Source organism: Antechinus flavipes, chromosome 4 (genome assembly GCF_016432865.1).
Source record: "Antechinus flavipes isolate AdamAnt ecotype Samford, QLD, Australia chromosome 4, AdamAnt_v2, whole genome shotgun sequence".
Taxonomy (NCBI): Eukaryota; Metazoa; Chordata; class Mammalia; order Dasyuromorphia; family Dasyuridae; genus Antechinus; species Antechinus flavipes.
In genome coordinates, this window is record NC_067401.1 from 462108760 (window position 1) to 462128869 (window position 20110).

The window sequence follows — 20110 nt, forward strand, 5'->3', positions numbered from 1 at the left end:
GAATCCTATCTTTGCTGGGTTCATTTTGAAAGTCGCTCTCGCTTCCCTTATCCCTCTTTAAAGCCAATGATGTTGTAAGAGGAAAGAGCCCAGACCCAGCGGATGCGTCCTTTCAGTCACTCCCAAGTGGCTTCTCAGAGGCCTTCGTGAAATCCCAGAAGCCCAGGAAATGGTGCAAACAAAGCTCAGGGCGGTGGCTATGGTTGGGAGCCAGTGAGAACAGGCTGCCTCGCCCTGAAAATCATCCCCACTGACTGCTCTGATGCGGAGGGAAAACCCTGCGCAGAACAAGGCTGTGAAATGGGTCAGATCCCTGCCATGCTCACACCTAATTTAGTTCAATTAATTGAAGTTGGATTGCTTGTATACATTATATTGTAGAATTGAATAACTTGAATTCTGTTCAGTTTGAATCATTTACAAATACATATATTAATTTGAATAATTTGAATTCAATCCAATTTAATTTGAATTGTTTGTATACATATATTTGAATAATTTGAATTTGATTCCATTTAATTTGAATTATTTGTTTACATATTAATATGAATTCAATTCCATTAATTCAATTCAATTTAAGGAGCCATTTTGAAGTATTTAATTTGTATTAATCATTGATATCCTGGATGCTCTTCCAAATGCAATGAAAGGCACGAGAGCCACATTCATAGACCTCCTTTTGAGAGCACTAGGTTAGGACCTAAAGGAATTGGTTCAAGATTGAAAGATCTGAGTTCAAATTGCAGCTCTGTCATTTAACAAAAAAGTGTGGACTTTAAGAAATTGTTTGCCTCGATTTCCTCATCTGAAGAATGGGAATAAGAATGTATCATATCATCTACCTCATGGGAGGCAGCATAGTGTAGGGCAGGGGTCCTCAAACTATGGCCGCGGGCCAGATGCGGCAGCTGAGGACGATTATCCCCCTCCCCCAGGGCTACGAAGTTTCTTTATTTAAAGGCCCACAAAACAAAGCTTTTGATTTTACTATAGTCTGGCCCTCCAACAGTCTGAGGGACAGTGAACTAGCCCCCTATTTAAAAAGTTTGAGGACGCCTGGTGTAGGGGATAGAGATAGAGCTTGGAATCAGAAAGACTTGAGTTCAAGATTTGTTGAGGTCACACGTTGGCTATGTGACTTCCTCAGGTGAGATTCAAAGATGGTAAGTTACCCAGAAGGCACCAGCTTTCCATCAGAGCCCCACACCAAAATTACACATGTGGACGCAAAACACTAAACCTAAAGAAACCTGCCCACTGCACAAGACTTCCGCAGTAGATTTTGAGTCAAAGGACTTGGGTTCTGCCATCTTGATCCCTGTGTGATGTTGGGCAAGGGACTTGTGCTCCCTGCGCCTCTGTTGTCTGATCTCTAAAATGAGGAGGTGACCGAATGACCTTTAGGATTTGTCTGGATAATGTAGGGGCTGGTACTTTGTAATTTCAAAGTCATTGAGATCATTATATTGGTCAAAGAAGGAGAAGGAGGAAGAAGAGGAGGAAGGGGAGGGGAAGAACAAAAAGGGGAAGGAGGAAGAGAAGAAGGAGGAGAAAGAGAAGGTGGAGGAGGAAGGGGAGGAGGTGAAGAACAAGAAGGGGAAGGAGGAAGAGGAGAAAGAGAAAGAGAAGGTGGAGGAAGAAGAGGAGGAAGGAAAGAAGGAAGAGGGAGCAAGAGCAGGAGGAGGAAGCAAAGGAGATGAAGGAGAAGAAGAAATAATAATGCTTTGAGTATTTTCCCAGGTTTTCAGACAACAGAACTGGGGCTGTGCCCATCCACGGTCATGCAGTCTGTGGATTCAGAAGCAGGGTTTGAGCCTGGATTTTTGTGCCCTTTCAAGTCAGTTTCAGAGTGTTTATCTCAGAAACAAGAATTTTAACGTTGTCTTTGAGGGGGAATCTATATATTTTTTTTGGTCAGAATGTGTGGAACGGATTCCATGGATTGCCCCAGAGTGTGTGGACGACTCCAAGAACTTGAGCGTGGCTGCTGATAAATGGAGTTTCGGCACAACTCTCTGGGAGATCTGCTACAATGGAGAGATCCCCTTAAAAGATAAGACTCTAGCAGAGGTAAGTAGATCCATGAAGGATCGTTCTGTACCAGGAGCCATTCTAGGGGAGCCGACAATGGGCCTACAAGCATTTATTATGTACTTACTCTGTGCCAGGTACATCCCTATCTTCAAGGAGTTTATATATTAAGGAGGCTAAAAAATGTGAAAGAAAGCTGGAAGGACATACATGTGTGCGAGTGTGTGTGTGTGTGTGTGTGTGAGAGAGAGAGAGAGGGAGAGAGAGAGAGAGAGAGAGAGAGAGAGAGAGAGAGAGAGAGAGAAAGAAAGAAAAGAAAAGAAAAGAAAAGAAAAGGAAGGAAGGAAGGAAGGAAGGAAGGAAGGAAGGAAGGAAGAAAGAAAGGGAAAGAAAGAAAGAAAGAACAGAAAGAAAAGAAAAGAAAAGAAAGAAAAGAAAAGAAAAGGAAAGAAAAGAAAGGGAAAGAAAGAAAGAAAGAACAGAAAGAAAAGAAAAGAAAAGAAAGAAAAGAAAAGAAAAGGAAAGAAAAGAAAAGAAAAGAAAGAAAAGAAAGAGAGAGAAATTGTTTGGAAGTAAAACAGAAGCCTGACTCTGGGTAACATAAAACAAAAGTTCAACTGTGAGGGCCTAGTAGTGCTCCATAGTGCTCCTGTTGGAAAGGAGACGAGCTGTTGAATAGAAAGCAAGTATTGTATGGCTTAAAGATATCCTTCCCTGTTGGGGAAGCTTTCCCCTCCCAAAGATGCTTGTGGGATTCCAAGGAAAGCGTTTGCTCCAGAACCCAACCATTGTGCTCAATGTTATGCTCAATGCTAGGGAGACAAAGAAAGGCAAAAAACAGCCCCTGCCTTCAAGAGATTGTCTTCCAGTGGGGGAGACAGCCCTAAAATCACATCCAAGATGGATGGGTGAGAGGGAGGTAATCTCCAAAGGGAAGGCACTAGCGTTACAAGGGACAGATGGATGTCTGAAACTTCCATCCCGAGGGATTCTGGGTAAGGGCTTCCCTTGGATCTCTGCTGTTCTGGAGCTCACTGCTGCCCCTCATCGTCTCTTGCAGAAAGAACGATTTTATGAAGGTCGAGTTATGCCAGTCACGCCCTCGTGCAAGGAGTTGGCCGACCTGATGACTCAGTGCATGAACTACGACCCTAGTCAGAGACCCTTCTTCCGAGCCATCATGAGAGACATCAATCGGCTAGAAGAACAGAGTAAGTTTTTCTTAGCTCTGATGATCCAAGGAGCCGACCAGCTCCAGTCTTTATTAGAGCCTGTGTCTCAACAGGGGAACAGCAAATGGCTTAAAGTTACAAAGATTTTCCTTTTGTGCTTTTCTAGACCCAGATATCCTTTCAGAGAAACAGCCAACAACTGAGGTAGATCCCACCCATTTTGAAAAAAGGTTCTTGAAGAGGATCCGGGACTTGGGAGAGGTAAAAGCACGGCGGGGAAAGGAACCCCTTCTGTCGGACAGTGGTTTTCATACCCTTGAGGGTTTCTTATCCATCACCATTTTGGACTCAGAGTAACCATGGGAGGTGGGGAGAGAGGAGGTGGGTACATACCCAGCCAGCAGAGACTAGGATCAAGACTGGAACCCCGGTGTCCCACCTCCTACACCAGTGCTCTTTCTGTTGGACTGAGCTGCTCTTCCAAAAGGCCAATGAACTGTGACTCTGGGATCTCTTTAGGGATGGAGCTAGCAGATGAAGTGTTGGAACAGGAATCAGGAAGGATAGGCATCTCCTAGCTGTGTGACCCTGATAAAATGGAGGAGTCAGATTCCGGGGGAGAGGGATTGGCATTTCTTAAATTTATTTTTTTTAATTTTAATTTTTAATTTTATTTTTTATTTATGTTTTGATTTTGGCATTTCTTAAGCACTTCTCATCTCACCGTGTGCCGAGCACTGTGCTAAATGCTTTATGAGTGTTATCTTATTTGATCCATGACCTTTGAGATCCCTTTCCATTCTAAATTTATGATCCAATCAGGTTTGTTTTTCAGACTCATTTTGGATCAGTTTGTGGTGATGAGCGTTTTGCTGGGCTTCTTCCTGACCATTTTTTTACTGGGAAAGGGGAGGGAATAAGCATTTATGTAGCACCTGCTTTGTGCCAAGCTTTACAATTATTATCATCACATTTGATCCTCACAATAACCCTGGGAGGCAGGTGCTATTATAATCCCCATTTTACAGGTGAGGAAACTGAGACAGTCAGGAGTTAAGTGATTTGCCTAGGAAGCATCTCAAGCTGGATTTGAACTCCGACCTTCCTGAGTCAGGTGTTCTACACCACTGTCTCTGATAGAGTACTGACGGTGACCTTTGAAGGAAGTCAGGGACTCTAGAATAGAGGTAGAGTGAAGAGGAAAGGCTTTCCAGGCATGGGGGACCATCCTGTGCAAAGGTGTGGAGATGGGAGATGGAATCTTGTGGAGGAGAAACAGCATATAAGCTTGCATCTAAATCTGTCTCTGCCCTCTTTCTCTTACCCTCCCTCTTTCCCTTTCAATCTTCCCTCTTCTTCTTCTCTTCTGCTTCTCCCCCTCTCCCCTTCTTCCCCCTCTTCCTCCTTCTTGTCCCTCTCTCCTTTTCCCATTCTCCCTTCTCTCTCCTCTCTTCTCCCCCTCTCCCCCTCCTCTTGTCCCTCTCCCCAATCCCTTTCTCGCACTCCCTCTCCCCCTTCTTTCTCTTCCCTCTTTCCTTGTCCCCATTCCTCTTTCTGCCTTCCTTCTTCCTTCTCTTCCCTCCCTCCTCCTTTTCTCCCCTCCCTCTCCCCTTCTCCCCCCACCCCTGTCTCACTCTCCATCACCCAGGGTCACTTCGGGAAAGTTGAACTGTGCAGGTACGACCCCGAGGGGGACAACACAGGGGAACAGGTCGCAGTGAAGTCCCTGAAGCCGGAGAGCGGGGGCAACCAGATCGCCGACCTGAAGAAGGAGATCGAAATCCTGAAGAACCTCTATCACGAAAACATTGTGAAGTACAAGGGGATCTGTACGGAGGATGGTACGGGGGCTTCCTGGGGGGGCGGGAGTTCACATAATGTCAAGGTTAAATATTGGCTGGGGGGCTGCTGAGCCTCGTGCTTATGACAGAATGAAGTCCCCCTCCCTGGAGGAGGTGGCTTGCCTTAGGTTCTGCTGGCTGGCCCCAAGCAAGACCTGAAGCCTTGGTCAAACCAGCATTTAACTCAGAGCCTGTCAGGATGTCTGGTGCCCTCCTGCTAGCAGGCTTCTCGGGGGGGGGGGGGGGAGGGGGAAGAGGAGGGGCAATCCCCTAAGCAGTTAACAAAGAGTTAATGAGAATTAATAAACTCTCATGCCACTGGCATGGCTCAGCCCAGAACAGCCACACTGGATTATTTGCCTGGCTTTCTTACTCTTGGTTAGAGAAAAATCAGTGCATTAATGAATCAGTGAACAAGCAATTATTAAGCATCTACTATTTGCCAGGAACTTCACTAAATCCCGAGGACATAAAGAAAGACAAAAGACACCAAAAGAACTCACAGTCTATTGAAAGGGAAACTCTGTAAACTCTTAGGTGTAGACAAGCTAAGACAGGACACATGAAGGAACCAAGGCGGGGGTTGGGGGGGAAGCTTTTAGTGTTGGATTTCTCATTGCTCTCTTCTTTGGTCATGGTAGTCAGCAACTGGCTGGCGGGGGCGGGGATACTACTATAATGGCTAATGGATGGTGTTTCTTGTTATCTAGTCTCTCATATCTTCCTCTCTGAGTTCCTTTTCTTTTTCCTTTCTTCCCCTCCCCTCTCCTCTTTTCCCTTTTCTCTTCTCTTTCTTCTTCATCTTCCCTTCCTCCTTTTTTCTTCCCCTTTGTTTGTCCCCATCCCCTCCCCCTTTTCCCTTCCCCCTTTCCCTTTTTCTTTCCCTTTCCCCTTCTCCTTCCCCCTTTCCTTTTCCCCTCCCTCTTTCCCTTTTCCTCTCTCTTTCTCCTTGCCTATTTCCTTTCCCTTCCCTCTTTCCTCTTTCTCTTTGCCCTTTCCCTTCCACTCCCCCTTCCCTTCCCTCCTCTTCTCTCTGTTCCCCTAGAGTATTATACCCTTACCTGTAGGTGCTCTTCCCAAAGGGATGTAAATTTTGCTTACTGAAATCTCCCTGATATCTTGGAGTTTACAGTCTTGGTTCCTTTCCTAAAGACAGACCTTATACCCAAATCCCTCTGGCTCCCATTGACTGGCCAACAATAGGTTCCAGACCAAGGCCCAACAGGTCATTGTTGGGGCTCTGGTTGATGAAGACTTTTATTATATTCATTTTGTAAATGAGGAAACTGAGGCTCATGGTTAAGAAGCTGATCTTTAAAAGGTCAGTAGAATGCCCAAGTGGAGATTTGATCTCAGGTATTCCTGGCTCTAGTGTTTCTAGCCAGACCAAAACTCCTCCTTCAAGTACTTAAGTGGCCCCAGCCCTGTCTCGCAGTAGCCTATTGCTGTCTGAAGGATGTACACTATATTTATCACTGGTAACATCTCTTTAATTTCTTTAAATTTTATTTAATTTTCTTAATCATCTAAAAACGAGTTGACTCCGAATCTGGTCGCCTGGGTTCATTTTTCATGGTTCAGTTGAAGCCAGTGGGACCAATGAGCTAATTGAACAACAGAATTTCCCATCTTAGATTCTTATACTTTTTTTTTTTTTTAAATCAGGAGGAAATCGGATTAAGCTCATCATGGAGTTCCTGCCTTCTGGGAGCCTTAAGGAATATCTTCCCAGGAATAAGAACAAAATCAACCTCAAACAGCAGCTGAAGTATGCAGTTCAGATTTGTAAGGTAAGGAAGATGACCTGTTGGATGCCCTCTTCCCCGGGAAATTAGCTCTGCCTTGGATAGTAAACAAAATCAATGGGCAACGATGTGCCCCGTGTCCTCTTCCCATTTTTCAGTCCTGTCCGACTCTTTGTGACCCCATTTGGGGTTTTCTCTGCAAAGATACTGGAGTGGTTTGCCATTTCCTTCTCCGGTTCATTTTACAGATAAAGAAATTGAGCCCACAGAGTGAAGTGACTTGTACATTGTCACACAGCTAGTATGTGTCTGAGGCTGGATTTGAACTGGGGAAGACTGAGTCTTCTTGATTCTAAGCCTGGCACTCTGCGCTATGGCGCCCCCTAGCTGCTTTTGCTTTCCTGGGGAGGTTTTGGACAGATGCAGGGTGGCTGTCAGTTTTTCACCTTGCTCATTCGAGGTTTTGTTTTTGTAAGATTTACTAAATCTTAGATTTAGAACCATAGAATTAGGTTAGCTGATCCAACTTCCTCATTTTTCACGAGAAAAATGAACCTCCAAGAGGGTGGGTGACCCGTGCAGGGTCATACAACTTGCAGATAGTTTACAAACATTTATTAAGCTCTGTCTGCAGCAGACACGGTGCAAAGCACTGACAAATGCCATCTCATTTGATCCTCTCCACCCTGCAATGGAAGTGCCATCCGTAGCCCTATTATGATGCAAGAAACTGTGGCAAAGAGGCAGCTAGGTCTTCCTGCCTCTACTTCAGCTTTGTCTTCCTGGCCAAGCTGCCCCTCTGATGTGTCAGAGCTGGATTAAAAATGAAAAAAAATAGAATGATATTCAGATGGCCATTGGGTGGATGTGGCGCAGGAGGCTGACTCTGTCAGATGGTCTTCCTGGGTGAATATGGCACGGATGTCCTTCTGACTCTCTTTTTCCTTCCTTAGGGGATGGACTATCTAGGATCCTGTCAGTATGTCCACCGAGATCTTGCAGCAAGAAATGTCCTTGTTGAGAATGAGCACCGGGTGAAGATTGGAGATTTTGGCTTAACGAAAGCCATTGAAACGGACAAGGAGTATTACACAGTGAAAGATGATCGAGACAGTCCTGTCTTCTGGTAAGGAATGGAGCCAAAGTATCCAAAAGAGAGAACGTGATTTGAGCCTTGTAGTGATCCAATGAGGTAGGGGCTATCACTGCTCCCATTTTATGGATAAGAACACTCATCCCTCTAGTATGGAGGGGATTTGAAGTCATCAAAGATTGCTGAGTCCAAGATCTTACTGAGCTGGAAAAGTTTAGGGTGCAGTTAGAGATATCTCCATACATTTCATGGCATCTCAGAACTCATTTGGTGTACGAGGTGCAAGGAAATCAAGTAACCTGCCTATAGTACTTTTTCATCCATTGTTTTAGAATTAGCCTGGATGTTTGAAGAGGCTCATCAGCCTAAGATTGGTCAGAAGGCTCATTAAATTATTTACTAAGATTTAAAGAAGCAATATTGCATATTGGTTAGAGTCGGCCTCTGTTAGGAAGGCCAGGTTCATGTGCTTCTGCTGACATATAATATCTATGTGACTATAGGAAGTCAGTGTTCCTGGCAGCCTGAACTGTCACAGATCTGTCTCGGGGAAGGGATTTGCTTTATCAGAGACCTTTCAACACTTAGGAAATTTAGCCACCCCCCACAAAAATGAAAGACCCAGTACTGTGCTCACTGGGAGTTCACCCGAAGAATCAGTGAAAATAAGATCTTGGGAGTTATTTACCTTTATATATTCTTTAAGGCTAAAAAAAGCATTTTCCTCTCCCATCCCAAAGAAATGTAGAAGAGGCAGAGGGTCAGAGACATGAAATCCACAACCAGGCTTCTGGACTCACTCCCAGAACTCCTGCTAATTTGATCTATTTTATTTGTGATCAGTTTGGTCTGTCGATTTCTCACCCAAAGAAATCAAGTGATTCATATTGTCTTTCCTTCCAGGTATGCCCCAGAATGTTTAGTTCAATGCAAATTTTACATCGCCTCTGATGTCTGGTCATTCGGGGTCACGTTACATGAACTGCTCACCTACTGCGATTCAGAATCCAGTCCCATGACGGTAATTGTTCTTTCCCCCAAAGCTCACGCAAATAAAAGGAGCTGCCCTCACTACCCTTCTTAACTAGTTTTTGGAGTCTTTTCAAATGGCGTATTATCGTACAAAGACTTAACTCTGGTGGAAAAAATATTTTTTTCCATTTAAATTAGTTCATTCAACAAATAAATATTGAATGATTGTGCTACATGTTTGAACTACATGATACAAAATGGTAATAATCTAGTCCTAGCCCTCAGGGAGTGGGAAAGTAATAACAGTAATAATACTATCTAGTATTTAGATAATGCTTCAAAGTTTACATATGTTATCTCATTTGATCTTAATAATAAAGTAGATAGGGGCTCTTATTTGTCCCTGTTTTATAGGAAACTGAGGCTCAGAGTTAAATGACTTGTCTAGGGTTACACAGGTAGAGTGTATGAGGCTACATTTGAATTCAGGTCTTCCTGACATATCTTTTAAAAGCCAAAGAAAAAGTACAGAAAGGCAGGATCCTGAGACCAGGGGGAGAGATCATTATAATCTGGAAGGGTCAGAGAAGCTTTACAGAACATGTGGGATGTGAGAACTAGGCCCTGAAGGATAGCATTTAGGTTGTTATTGTTATTATTATTATCAGTAGTAGTAATAGAAGAAGCAGCAACAATAGTAGTGGAAGCAGCAGCAACAGCAATAGTAGAAGCATCAGTAATAATCCTAGTAGTAGTAGCAACAGTGTAACAGCAGCAGTAATTGTAGCAATAGCAGAAACAGCAGTATTAGCAATAGAGTAGCAGTAGTAGTAGTAGCAACAGTAGAAATACTAGTAGCAACAACAGTAGCAGTAATAGCAGGAGCAGCAGGAGCAGTAGCAGCTGTAGAAGCAGTAGTAGCAACAGTAGCAGTACTAGTAGCAACAATAGTAGCAATAATAGCAGTAGCAGTAGTAATAGCAGCAACAGTAGCAATAGAGTAGAAGTAATAGTAGCAGAAACAGTAGTAGCAATAGAGTAGTAGTAGTAGCAGAAGCAGCAGCAGCAGCAGTAATAATAGAGAGGTAGGAGAAAAAATTATGAAAAAGAGGATGTACCAGATTGTGGAGGCCCTGAATGCCAACTTCTGTAGCCCTTATTCTAGAGGTGAAGGAAAGAGTAAAACCAGCTTTACTGCTTCTCCTTAAATAAATAGAGAGTGAGGGGAAATTGTTAACCAACACAATCAGATTCAAACACTTTGGCTGGTTTTGTTTTGTCCAGATGTTCTTGAAGATGATCGGCCCAACTCAAGGCCAGATGACCGTCACCCGGCTTGTGAGAGCATTAAAGGAAGGGAAACGTTTGCAGTGCCCACCCAACTGCCCAGAAGAGGTACTCGTGTGACTCTCCATCGTAACACACCAGGAAGTTAAAGACCATCGGGTCGCATAGGATCCTGGGTAGAGAGGAAGTAGATGATGAGAGAGAGAGGCTATTCCTTTGTAGTCTTATATACTTTTTAGATGCTGACACATGAGGGGGGAAATTACTCCACACCTTGTCAGGACTCCTACTCCACATCTGCCTCCCTCTGTCCATTCACTATATTTTGCCATCTCCATGCCCACTAAGGCAGGTAGAACCTTGAAATTGAATATGAAAAAAAAAGAGAGAAAAGGAATATTCTGTGACTAATTATATTAGCCACATATTGACTACTTATTTGCTGCATTCAATATAGCCTTCAATTTTTTATGATTGGATTCAAAAGTATAATGTCAAAATGTTATAGGAGGTAATTGTGTTTATAATTGAGCAGTAGGAATTGAGGAAAGGCTATAAATGAAGCATGAATGGTTCACAAATTATTTCCAGCCTGGAACTTGATCAGTCAGCTCCAGTATATCACCTTAGACTTCATCTTCAGACTGAATTACAAAAGCAACTGGTAGCATTTTGAGGTTGTGTGGACAATGAGTGAGTCGATAAGCTTACTGAACTTTACAAGTCATGTCTAGTTCGATCGCCTCTTTATGTCAAATACGCTCTCATTTTAGCAATTTCTTTTACTCAGAACTCTCATTTTAAAAAGCAGACCCAACTCAAACCGACCCAACACCAATATTTCTGCTCTTGCTGTTTTTCACAGGTTTACCAACTAATGAAGAAATGCTGGGAGTATCAACCAAACAATCGGACATCTTTTCAGAACCTCATCCGGGGATTTGAAGCACTTATAAAATAAGATCCCAGCGATCAAACACTGACTTAAGTGCCTGCTGTTTGCAAGGCACTCCTCTGAGTGTTGGGACATGAGCTTCCCCCCAAAAAACATTCTTTTGTTTGTATTGCCCAACGGTTGGAGGTTTGTCCTCTCTAGAAGTCAAGTACCTAAGCTCAGTTGAGGGGTGTGGAGGGCTCTTTTTTTTTTAATGTAAAGCATTTGTATTCTCCCCAGATTTGGCCATTCATTCATAAACTATTTATTGAGTGCCAACTGTATGCTCAAGGGGCTTTATATCTCTGGGTGGTTCTTTAAAGGCAATGATCTTAGAATGGTGATGGATAAAAGGAACCGACATCTTAAGCATTCCCCTTATTGGAAGATGTTGACCAACCACTGGAGTTGGTGACTCTCTTTTCTGTTGGTCGCTGATGATTTTAGCAGCACTCATATGACTAACACAAGGAGGGTATCTCAAGAAACCTGGCCCACATCGAATCATTTGCTTTCGCTGGCAGTTACGAATTATGAGATGAAACCGAGTCCATTTTCTTGATGTGTCGAATGGAGGCCAGGGCTGTAAGCTTATCAAGTTAGTTACTTTTTCCTGTACAAACTTTCACTATCGATAGCAATGGACCAAACCTTCTGTCAAATGCCAGTTCACAAACTGTCCTTTGAAAGTGAAGGGAATTCTACTGACATGATTTTGAGCTCTCTCACAAGTCGTCTTGTATTCCTGGTGACCATCTGTCCAAAAGATCGGCTGGGCAAAGAGAGGCGGCCTGTGTCTACGGGAGAGAGCTCTTTCTGTCTGAATCTGACTGAGGTGGGAACTGAATGGACGGCTTCGACGTCGTCATCCACATGTTCTAACTGGCTGAGCTAAGAGTCCCAATACCACTCAATAGGCTTGCTTTCTTTTCATTCTTTTATAAAAGTAAAAATGCAAGTGTATCTTTTTAATTTTCAAACTTTGCTACAGAAAGAAATTATTCTTAAGGATTTTGACACTTCGGAAGTCAAGCTGGTTTTCTATGTTGGACGGCAACATTTAGACGCGCCATATGAATTGTATTATCCTTTAGGGTCTTTCTGTACTTGATGTGAAAAGGCAGATGCCTTTATGTAATGGGTATGGGCACTGAGCCTATTATCTTTAGGGGGAGCTGCCAGATATTGGCCGGATCCCCATCACATGCAGCATGGAACAGCGGATCGCCACCTAGAGGACTCTCATGGCCTCGAATCTAGTGCTGACTGAAAGGTGCCAACTTGGGGGATTGCTTGGGGATAGCTTGCTAACCAGTTAAAAAGGTGTGGTCGCCAATCCAACGTGAACATGAATGGTTTTTAAGAAACGTCTGTCTGCTGAATCGTTCAAAACAACTCCACAGTAGTACCAGTGTGCCATTACTTTTTACCTTCTTATCTCGAAAACGCTTTTTTGGAAAGATTCAGTGCTCGCAATAAGGAGACACAGACAGACAGACGGGCTGTTCAGATTTCTGCGGTGAGCTAAGGATTTCATTTTACCCCCTTGCCCACATCTGTTTGTCTTATACAGGTCGTGGAAGATTCCAGCATTACCCACACTTGTACCTGTTCGGAACCTGTGTACAACCTATATGCACTTTGTTACTCTTTATACAAATAAATCGAATAAAGAATTGACATGCATATGTCTTTTTAATATTAAGAATTAAATGAACACAGAGCATTTTAGTTTGATTACATAGAAAAATAACTATAATACAGAATTTTCATGATTTTCCCCTTTCTCCCCCCCCCCAAATAATGGGCCTAGTTATTGATTATAGAAGTAACAAGCAATAGGAATGGCCCTGATAGAAAATTCCCAGGAACCCCAACTCTTCGTTTTAGGCCAGGATTTCAATCCCTTCACAACCAAACTTTGATTGGTCTGTGCAACTGCTTGTTAACAGTCCTGGTTTCGAGTTTTCTTTCTTCAATTTCCCATTTGTCTATCTTGAGAAGGGCGACTGATCCCTGAAGACGTTCAATGCAAGGCGGGAACGAACAAGGGGAAGGAAAACATGGGGCACAGCTCAATTATGAGCAAGTTGTTGAATAATCAATGATTATATTGCTACAGATGGGAGGCAGCATGGTGGGCATGAGAGCAAATGGGCCTCCGAGTCGGGACACCTGATGTTCAAGGCCTCCCTCACAATCACCACCCCGCCATCTTTGCCGGGTAATCCTAGGCAGACTACTTAATCTGCAGCAGATGCTCCTATGCCATTCCCCACTGGCAGTTCCCTTTATCAGTGAAATCATGAATCTAGTCCCAGCCTCACTTGATAAAATCATTTGCAAGTGGGAAAAATCTTAGAAAGTTATGTAACTACCCCATTAGTTTAATTTTCAAAATGTCAAATCGATCAACAAGCATTTTTAAGTGCCTACTGTGTGCAAGGCACTTGGCTACATGCTGGAATTAAAACAGATGCAAATTAAAGAACAAAAAGAAGAGGCTGGAAACTAAGCAAATTAAAATTCTATACAGAGTACACAAAGCATTATTAAGCATCAATACCATATGACATAATTCAAATAGAGCAAATCTTCTTCATGTCTGAAACATAATAAACCTTACAAATGGCCAAGGGTACCTTTACTTCTATTTTGCAAAAGCTTGTGATCCTTAAGAGAGTCAAGCTTTGATGTTTGATCAATTACTGCATTTGTATCTCATCCATCTGGAAATGTTCTGGATTGCAGGGGCTTCCTGGATCATTCAGGTTTAGTGACAGGTACTATAGGGATTAGGGCTCATATTGAAGATTGTAAATTAAATTTTAAGCTCACGGGAGAGGGGGGAAACAAGCATTTATTAAGCGCCTACTATGTGCCAGGCACTGTGCTAAGCGCTTTACAAATGTCTCATTTGATCCTCAAGACCAAAGAGGTAATAAATACTGGTACCACAAGAGGGTCCTCCACAATAATAATAAGAATCACTCGCATTTATAGAGTGCTTTGACGTTTGCAGAAGCGCTTCTTTATCTCACTGGGTAACAGGAAAAAAAGATACTGATTGCTTGACTGCTTTGGAAGAATGAAGGAGAAGGCCCCCAAAATGACAGTGGGCCTAGTGATCGAATGGCCTCCTGCTTCTGCTCTCTGTCAGGAAGCTGGCTGAGTGGCTCTGGCCATCCTGCCAATCACAAGTCTGTGGCAAATGAACATCAAGACTTGAAGGGACAGGAGGTACGGGCCAATTTAAATTCAGGGGTGCTTCAGAATACCAAAGGCCACCGCAAGCCTTTCCACAAAGTATGGTTTTAAAAACCAAATTAAAATTAGCTAGCTTCATCTTTAGAGTATTCAATTACCCATGCTCAAAGAAGTGGTAACAACATTATTAAAATGAGTTTTTCACAATTACAATGGAGAAAGAAAAGCGAATGTAGTCTATTTAGTTGTTTTTTTACTGTTTCACATGTCAGTTTTTTAAAAAGTGATTTTAAAATGCAAAGTAATTCTCATACTTTCAAAGTAAAACAGCTAACTGTCTTCTACCAAACAATCACACTACCTGTAGGACTCCACAAGGGGTTTGTGCTGCAGAGCTAAATGGATGCCCGGAGTTTCTTTTTGCACATAAAGCTTTCTCAAAACAAGGTCACGGCTGCTGCTTAGAACATGCTTTTTTATGACTCTGGGCAAAGCTCAGATGATCAGAGACTTAGAGTACAAAGGGATCTTAAAGAGCAGTGAGTACAACCTCTTCATTTTATAAATGAGAAAACTAGGGAGTTTAGGTATGCTTAAATAAGTAATGAAGAAGTACTCAGAACTCAAATCCATCCTTGGACTCCAAATTCAGTATTTTTCCTGCTACATCATGATAGCTTACACCTGTAAAGAAAACTAAGCAGCAGAAACAGGATGGGAATGCACATTGGCTGATAGGGTAAATTAAAAGAAAAGAAAATCAACCTATCATTAGACTCACTTTTCTAAGGTTCAGGAAACAAGGGTTTCCTCTTTATTGCTTTAGATGATTAGAGAAGGTATCAAAATGATTATGGGAAAATTGATTTTTGCAGTCAGAAAATAAAGAACATTGTTAATCTTAGCAATCTATGATAAGTTTAACACATTATTTAGGATGCACCTAATACTAGCGGGAAATGGTCTCAATGGATGTCTTTTTTTTTTTTTTTTTAATTATTGCTTCTTATTTTCATTTGGCAAATCTGCCATCTGTGAAGCGCTCAAAGTTCCTCCTGTGAACGGTGATCCATTTTTTTCAAGGAGATGGCTAGTCTGGCCGACTTTAAGGCAGCGATGAACAGCAGAGGTCCTGGAAATGAGCTACGCGGGAGCAGACGGGAAGACCGACGGAGGAAACCTCAGTAGACGCGCTTCTTCTTTAAGTAGGATTCAGCATAATATCCTCCTGTGCCCTGAGAATGTTGGTCAACAAATTCCACTGAGCTCCCTTCGGGGGCAGAAATGAGGTATGAGGAGCCTCGTTTTTCATTTCTTAAAGGTGAAGATACCTGGAAGAACATAACCATTAAAAATAGTAACCAATAAAATGTGAATCAGACTTTGTCATTTATCAAAAATAATGTATGGGGGACCAATGCCCTCCAGCCTCACCAGTTCCCATGACTGTTCTCATCTGATGTAGGGGAAAAAAAATGGCATAAGAAGCACACAACATGTTCTTCCCAGAAATTCACATGTTCATAAATTAAAACAACAGAAAATCTCTAGGAAAAAATCATGCAGTGATTCTATAAAGTCCCAGACGGGGAACCAACAGATTATATGTGACAGAGAACAAGAGCAAAAGGAAGAGCACTTTCCCTCTTTCTTCTTCAGTTCTCTTCCTGAATGTTATACAATTTAATTAAATTGATTTACTATCTTTTCCTTCCTCATCTCTTTTCTTTCCCCTTCATCTCTTTCTCCTTTCTCCCTTCCTTCTCTCCTCCTTTCTTTCCTTCTCTTTCTCCTTTCCCTCTCTCTTTTCTCCTCCCTTTCCCCACATTTCTCTCTTTCTTCTGCCTTTCTTCTCTCCTCCTTTCTCCTTTCCTTCTTTTCTCCTTTCTCCTCCTTCCCTTCTCTTCATCCTTCCTTCACTGTTCTTACTCTCTCTCCTCCTCTTTTCCTTCTCTCCTCCCTCTCCCTTTCTTCTCTCCCATCTTCTTCTACAACCTTCCCTTTCTCTTCCCTCCCTCTCTTACTCTCTCTTGGTCTTTGTTATATAGGACGATTCTCTGTGGAGAAAAGAAGCTATATCTGTAAGTAAAGCCAATATGAGAGGAAAGACTAGCATACATTTTTAAAAAAGAAAATACATTTTAAAAATCATTTTATGCAGGAGTGATCAATGTCAATTGCTGACAAAATTGCTTTCAAGAATACTGATCCTAGTATCACTTGGTCCCAGCTTTGGGAAATAGAGTATAAAAGACTTAAGATGGTAAGGATAATTGTACACCAAAGGAGTACAAAAGATTGTTAAGGAAATAATATTAGAGCTTTGAATGTTAGATGACACAATAGAGTGAGCACTGGGCAGGGGTTGGAAAGACCTGAGTTCAAGTCCAGGCTCAGAGACTAGCTGTGTTACCCTGAACAAATCACTTAAGCCTGTTTACCTCTGTCTCCTCCATTGTAAAATGGGGATAATAACAGTATCTCCCTCACAGGATTATTATGAGGCTCAAAAAAGTTGATAGCTATAAAGCAGTAAGAACAGTCCCTATATATAGTAAATATACACAAATACTTATTACCTCCCTTTCCCTTCCCCCTGTATGTTTTCTATCTTTGTACTTTAAAACAATTTGATTAAAATTTATAACAACCCTTTTATTGATCTTGCAAAAATTTCCCAACAATTTATTTTTAAAATTACAAAAAATAAATACATTAATAAGCAAAAATCTAGAAAAAGAGACTTTTTATCAGCATAACAAAACCTTAGCATGAAGAAGAACTTTGAAATTCATATAGATCCAATCCTATTTTTAAATTAAATTCATTTTGAACCAGTCAGAATGTCATCTGCGGAGTAAAATGCTAGGGAGAACATTCCTTCTCCCAAAGGAAACTGGCACCTTCTGCAACTTAAGAGCTTTGCCTGGGTCACAGAGAGATTAAGTGGCTTGTCTACACTCATACAGATAGTATGCGTCAGATGTGGTTCTTCCTGCCTCGAGACCTTTACTCTATTGCCTCTTTCTTATCTGTATATAATCACAGGATCCTAGAACTTAGAGCTGGAAGAAATAATCTAACTTAATAGTCCTACTTTAGAGATAAGATAATGGAGACCCACAGAGTCAAGTTAGGATGTATCCATGTTAAGTAGCTGAAGCTAAGCTGAAAATTTAGCCCAGGTTTGCCAGTTCTCAAGCCACTATGTTCTCATACATAAATCAGAATTAACACAAAACTACTGGCAGTCAAGAGTCCACAGCAACAGGATGCATCTAATGGTTATCTATATTAATTTAGTCAATGACTCAGTCAATAAACATTTATTAACCTGGTGTTAGAGTGTACATTTCTGAGTTTTTCCAATACTGTGGGAAGACTGAGTGAACACGGCTGCTTCAAAAGCTTGCTCATTCCTGGCATTACAGGCTTAAATACCCCAGCAGAGCCATCCTTGAGACATCGTACAAACATGAGATTCAGATGCCCTCAGCACTATCAGGGATTTCTGATTCTCAACAAGTTATTCTTTAAAAATTCAGCCAATTTTTTACCTTTTAATTTTAATTTGAAGTCTATCACAAAGGATAAAATGCTACTGTTTTTGGATGCCATTCAGGTGTTTGGTGCATTATTTTTCTCTTCATGTTTGGTAATTTTTGTCTTCTTCACTTTATTCACATCAAGAGCTTTTCAAGTAGATTTCCTGATATTTGCATTTAAGGCTTTTTATTTTCAAAACATACGCATGGATAATTTTCAACATTCACCTTGCAAAACCTTATGTTCCAAATTTTTTCCTCCTTTCCTCCCAATCCCTCCCCTAAACAGCAAATAATCCAATATGTGTTAAACACGTGCAATTTTTCTATTCATATTTCCACAATTATCATGCTGCATAAGAAAAATCAGATCAAAAAGAAAAAAAAGAGAAAGAAAACAAAAAGCAAGCAAACAACAAAAAGAGTGAAACTCCTATGTTGTGATCCACATCCTTTGGTGTTTTCATCAGTCCTCTCTCTGGGTATAGATGGCTTTTTTCCATCACAAGACCACTGAGTTTCTGATTTAAAAAAAAATTCTAATGATTCTCTTTCCATATAATTGTTTTCCTTTAGAATCTTGTGTATTTGATTCTATGAATTTAAGAATACCGTGCAGAGAAGGGGAAAAGCCTCACCAGAATATTCAAGAATCTCAGGCACACAAAAAGGCTAAGAACCCTACCTTTATTTTATTTTTCAGAACGACCAGAATTTTAAGGTTAGCCAAAGGAAACCTTCAGGGTCTGTGTTAATGTATGCTGGGTTTCTTTCTGATTCACTTTTCTGGGTCACAAGAGGATTTCCTTTTTCTTTTTCTTGGCAGTTGTAATTAATTCTCATGCTCTGGATTTTATGGTCAACCACTTGCCATTCACCTAATTCTCCAGGAAACTCGAATTACAGACTCTAAGAAGGGGAAAGGACCCTCCTTCATGTCTGAGGTTAAGGGATTTCCAGGGACTTTCTGACAGTCTTTTGTCCATGCTCATCATGCTTGGTTAGAGGTGCAGTTGGCAATGATATTAGTATTGCATCTCATCTATTTTTCCTTCTACTAATGAGTTGGAAGGAGAGTCCTTAGTGTTGGTCTCAGAGATGCAACCTTTAAAAGAGAACCCTTAAAAAATTGGAACTGGAACTCGGTTTTACTGCCATCAGGTGGTAAGGCCTTGAGCACAGTTGCACAGGGGACCCATAAGTAACTTTTAAATTAAGTAATGATTGACAGATGTTTGCTCTTTTTCAACTCTTGAGTTGAAATATTTTACAGCTCTTTTATTTGTTAAACCTAAATCATTGGAGTAACTTTTGAAAACAAAGTCTAAAATGGTATAGTTTGGTACTTTTCTTATTACCTTTGACTTTCTTTTGTCAAATGACCCTGAATTTGCAGCTTGCCACCAAGTTTGCTAACATAGAGGTGTTCGTTCCTTTTGGCTCTGACTTGAAATCATCACATTTCAAGTTCCTTTCATCGTGATGGCAGTTTGATCTGCCCTAGTAGATCAGCAATAATATGATGAAAATCAAGTTTACTTTTTTTTTAATAGCTTTTTATTTACAAAACATACGCATGGGTAATTTTTCAACACTGACCCTTGCAAAACCTTCTGTTCCAACTTTTCCCTTCCTTCCCCCCACCCCCTCCCCTAGATAGCAGGTAGTCCCATACTTGTTAAATATGTTAAAGTATATGTTGATGAACTGATGCTAAGTGAAATGAGCAGAACCAGGAGATCATTATATACTTCAACAACGATACTGTATGAGGATGTATTCTGATGGAAGTGGATTTCTTCAACAAAGAGATCTAACTCAGTTTCAATTGATCAAGGATGGACAGAAGCAGCTACACCCAAAGAAAGAACACTGGGAAATGAATATAAACTGCTTGCATTTTTGTTTTTCTTCCCAGGTTATTTTTACCTTCTGAATCCAATTCTCCCTGTGCAACAAGAGAACTGTTTGGTTCTGCACACATATATTGCATCTAGGATATACTATATCCTGTATATACTATATACATTTAACGTGTATAGGACTGCTTGCCATCTGGGGGAGTGGGTGGAGGGAGGGAGGGGAAAAATTGGAACAGAAGAGAGTGCAAGGGATAATGTTGTAAAAAATTACCCTGGCATGGTTTCTGTCAATAAAAAGTTATTAAAAAAAAAAAAAAAGAATAAGGATTGAGAAAATTAAAAAAAAAATAAAGTATATGTTGAATCCAATATCTGTATAGCTATTTATACAGTTATCTTGCTGCACAAGAAAAATCGAATC

General features: G+C 41.3%; 2 protein-coding genes across 9 annotated transcripts in view; one reads left to right on the forward strand and one right to left on the reverse strand.

Moving 5' to 3' along the window:
- The window catches only part of JAK1 (Janus kinase 1), a 143949-nt gene extending 131194 nt beyond the window's left edge, over window positions 1–12755 (forward strand). For all 3 annotated transcript variants that reach the window (XM_051999500.1, XM_051999502.1, XM_051999501.1), the window contains exons 17-25: window positions 1919–2070; window positions 3092–3242; window positions 3370–3464; window positions 4852–5044; window positions 6710–6834; window positions 7743–7915; window positions 8786–8903; window positions 10139–10249; window positions 11007–12755. In XM_051999500.1, coding sequence (XP_051855460.1) covers window positions 1919–2070; window positions 3092–3242; window positions 3370–3464; window positions 4852–5044; window positions 6710–6834; window positions 7743–7915; window positions 8786–8903; window positions 10139–10249; window positions 11007–11102 — 1214 coding nt within the window. In that variant the 3' untranslated portion in view covers window positions 11103–12755. The remainder of the gene's footprint in view (window positions 1–1918; window positions 2071–3091; window positions 3243–3369; window positions 3465–4851; window positions 5045–6709; window positions 6835–7742; window positions 7916–8785; window positions 8904–10138; window positions 10250–11006) is intronic.
- Window positions 12752–20110, reverse strand: part of RAVER2 (ribonucleoprotein, PTB binding 2) — an 88359-nt gene continuing 81000 nt past the window's right edge. For all 6 annotated transcript variants that reach the window (XM_051999509.1, XM_051999506.1, XM_051999507.1 and 3 more), the window contains exon 12: window positions 12752–15613. In XM_051999509.1, the coding sequence (XP_051855469.1) occupies window positions 15464–15613 (150 nt within the window). In that variant the 3' untranslated portion in view covers window positions 12752–15463. The remainder of the gene's footprint in view (window positions 15614–20110) is intronic.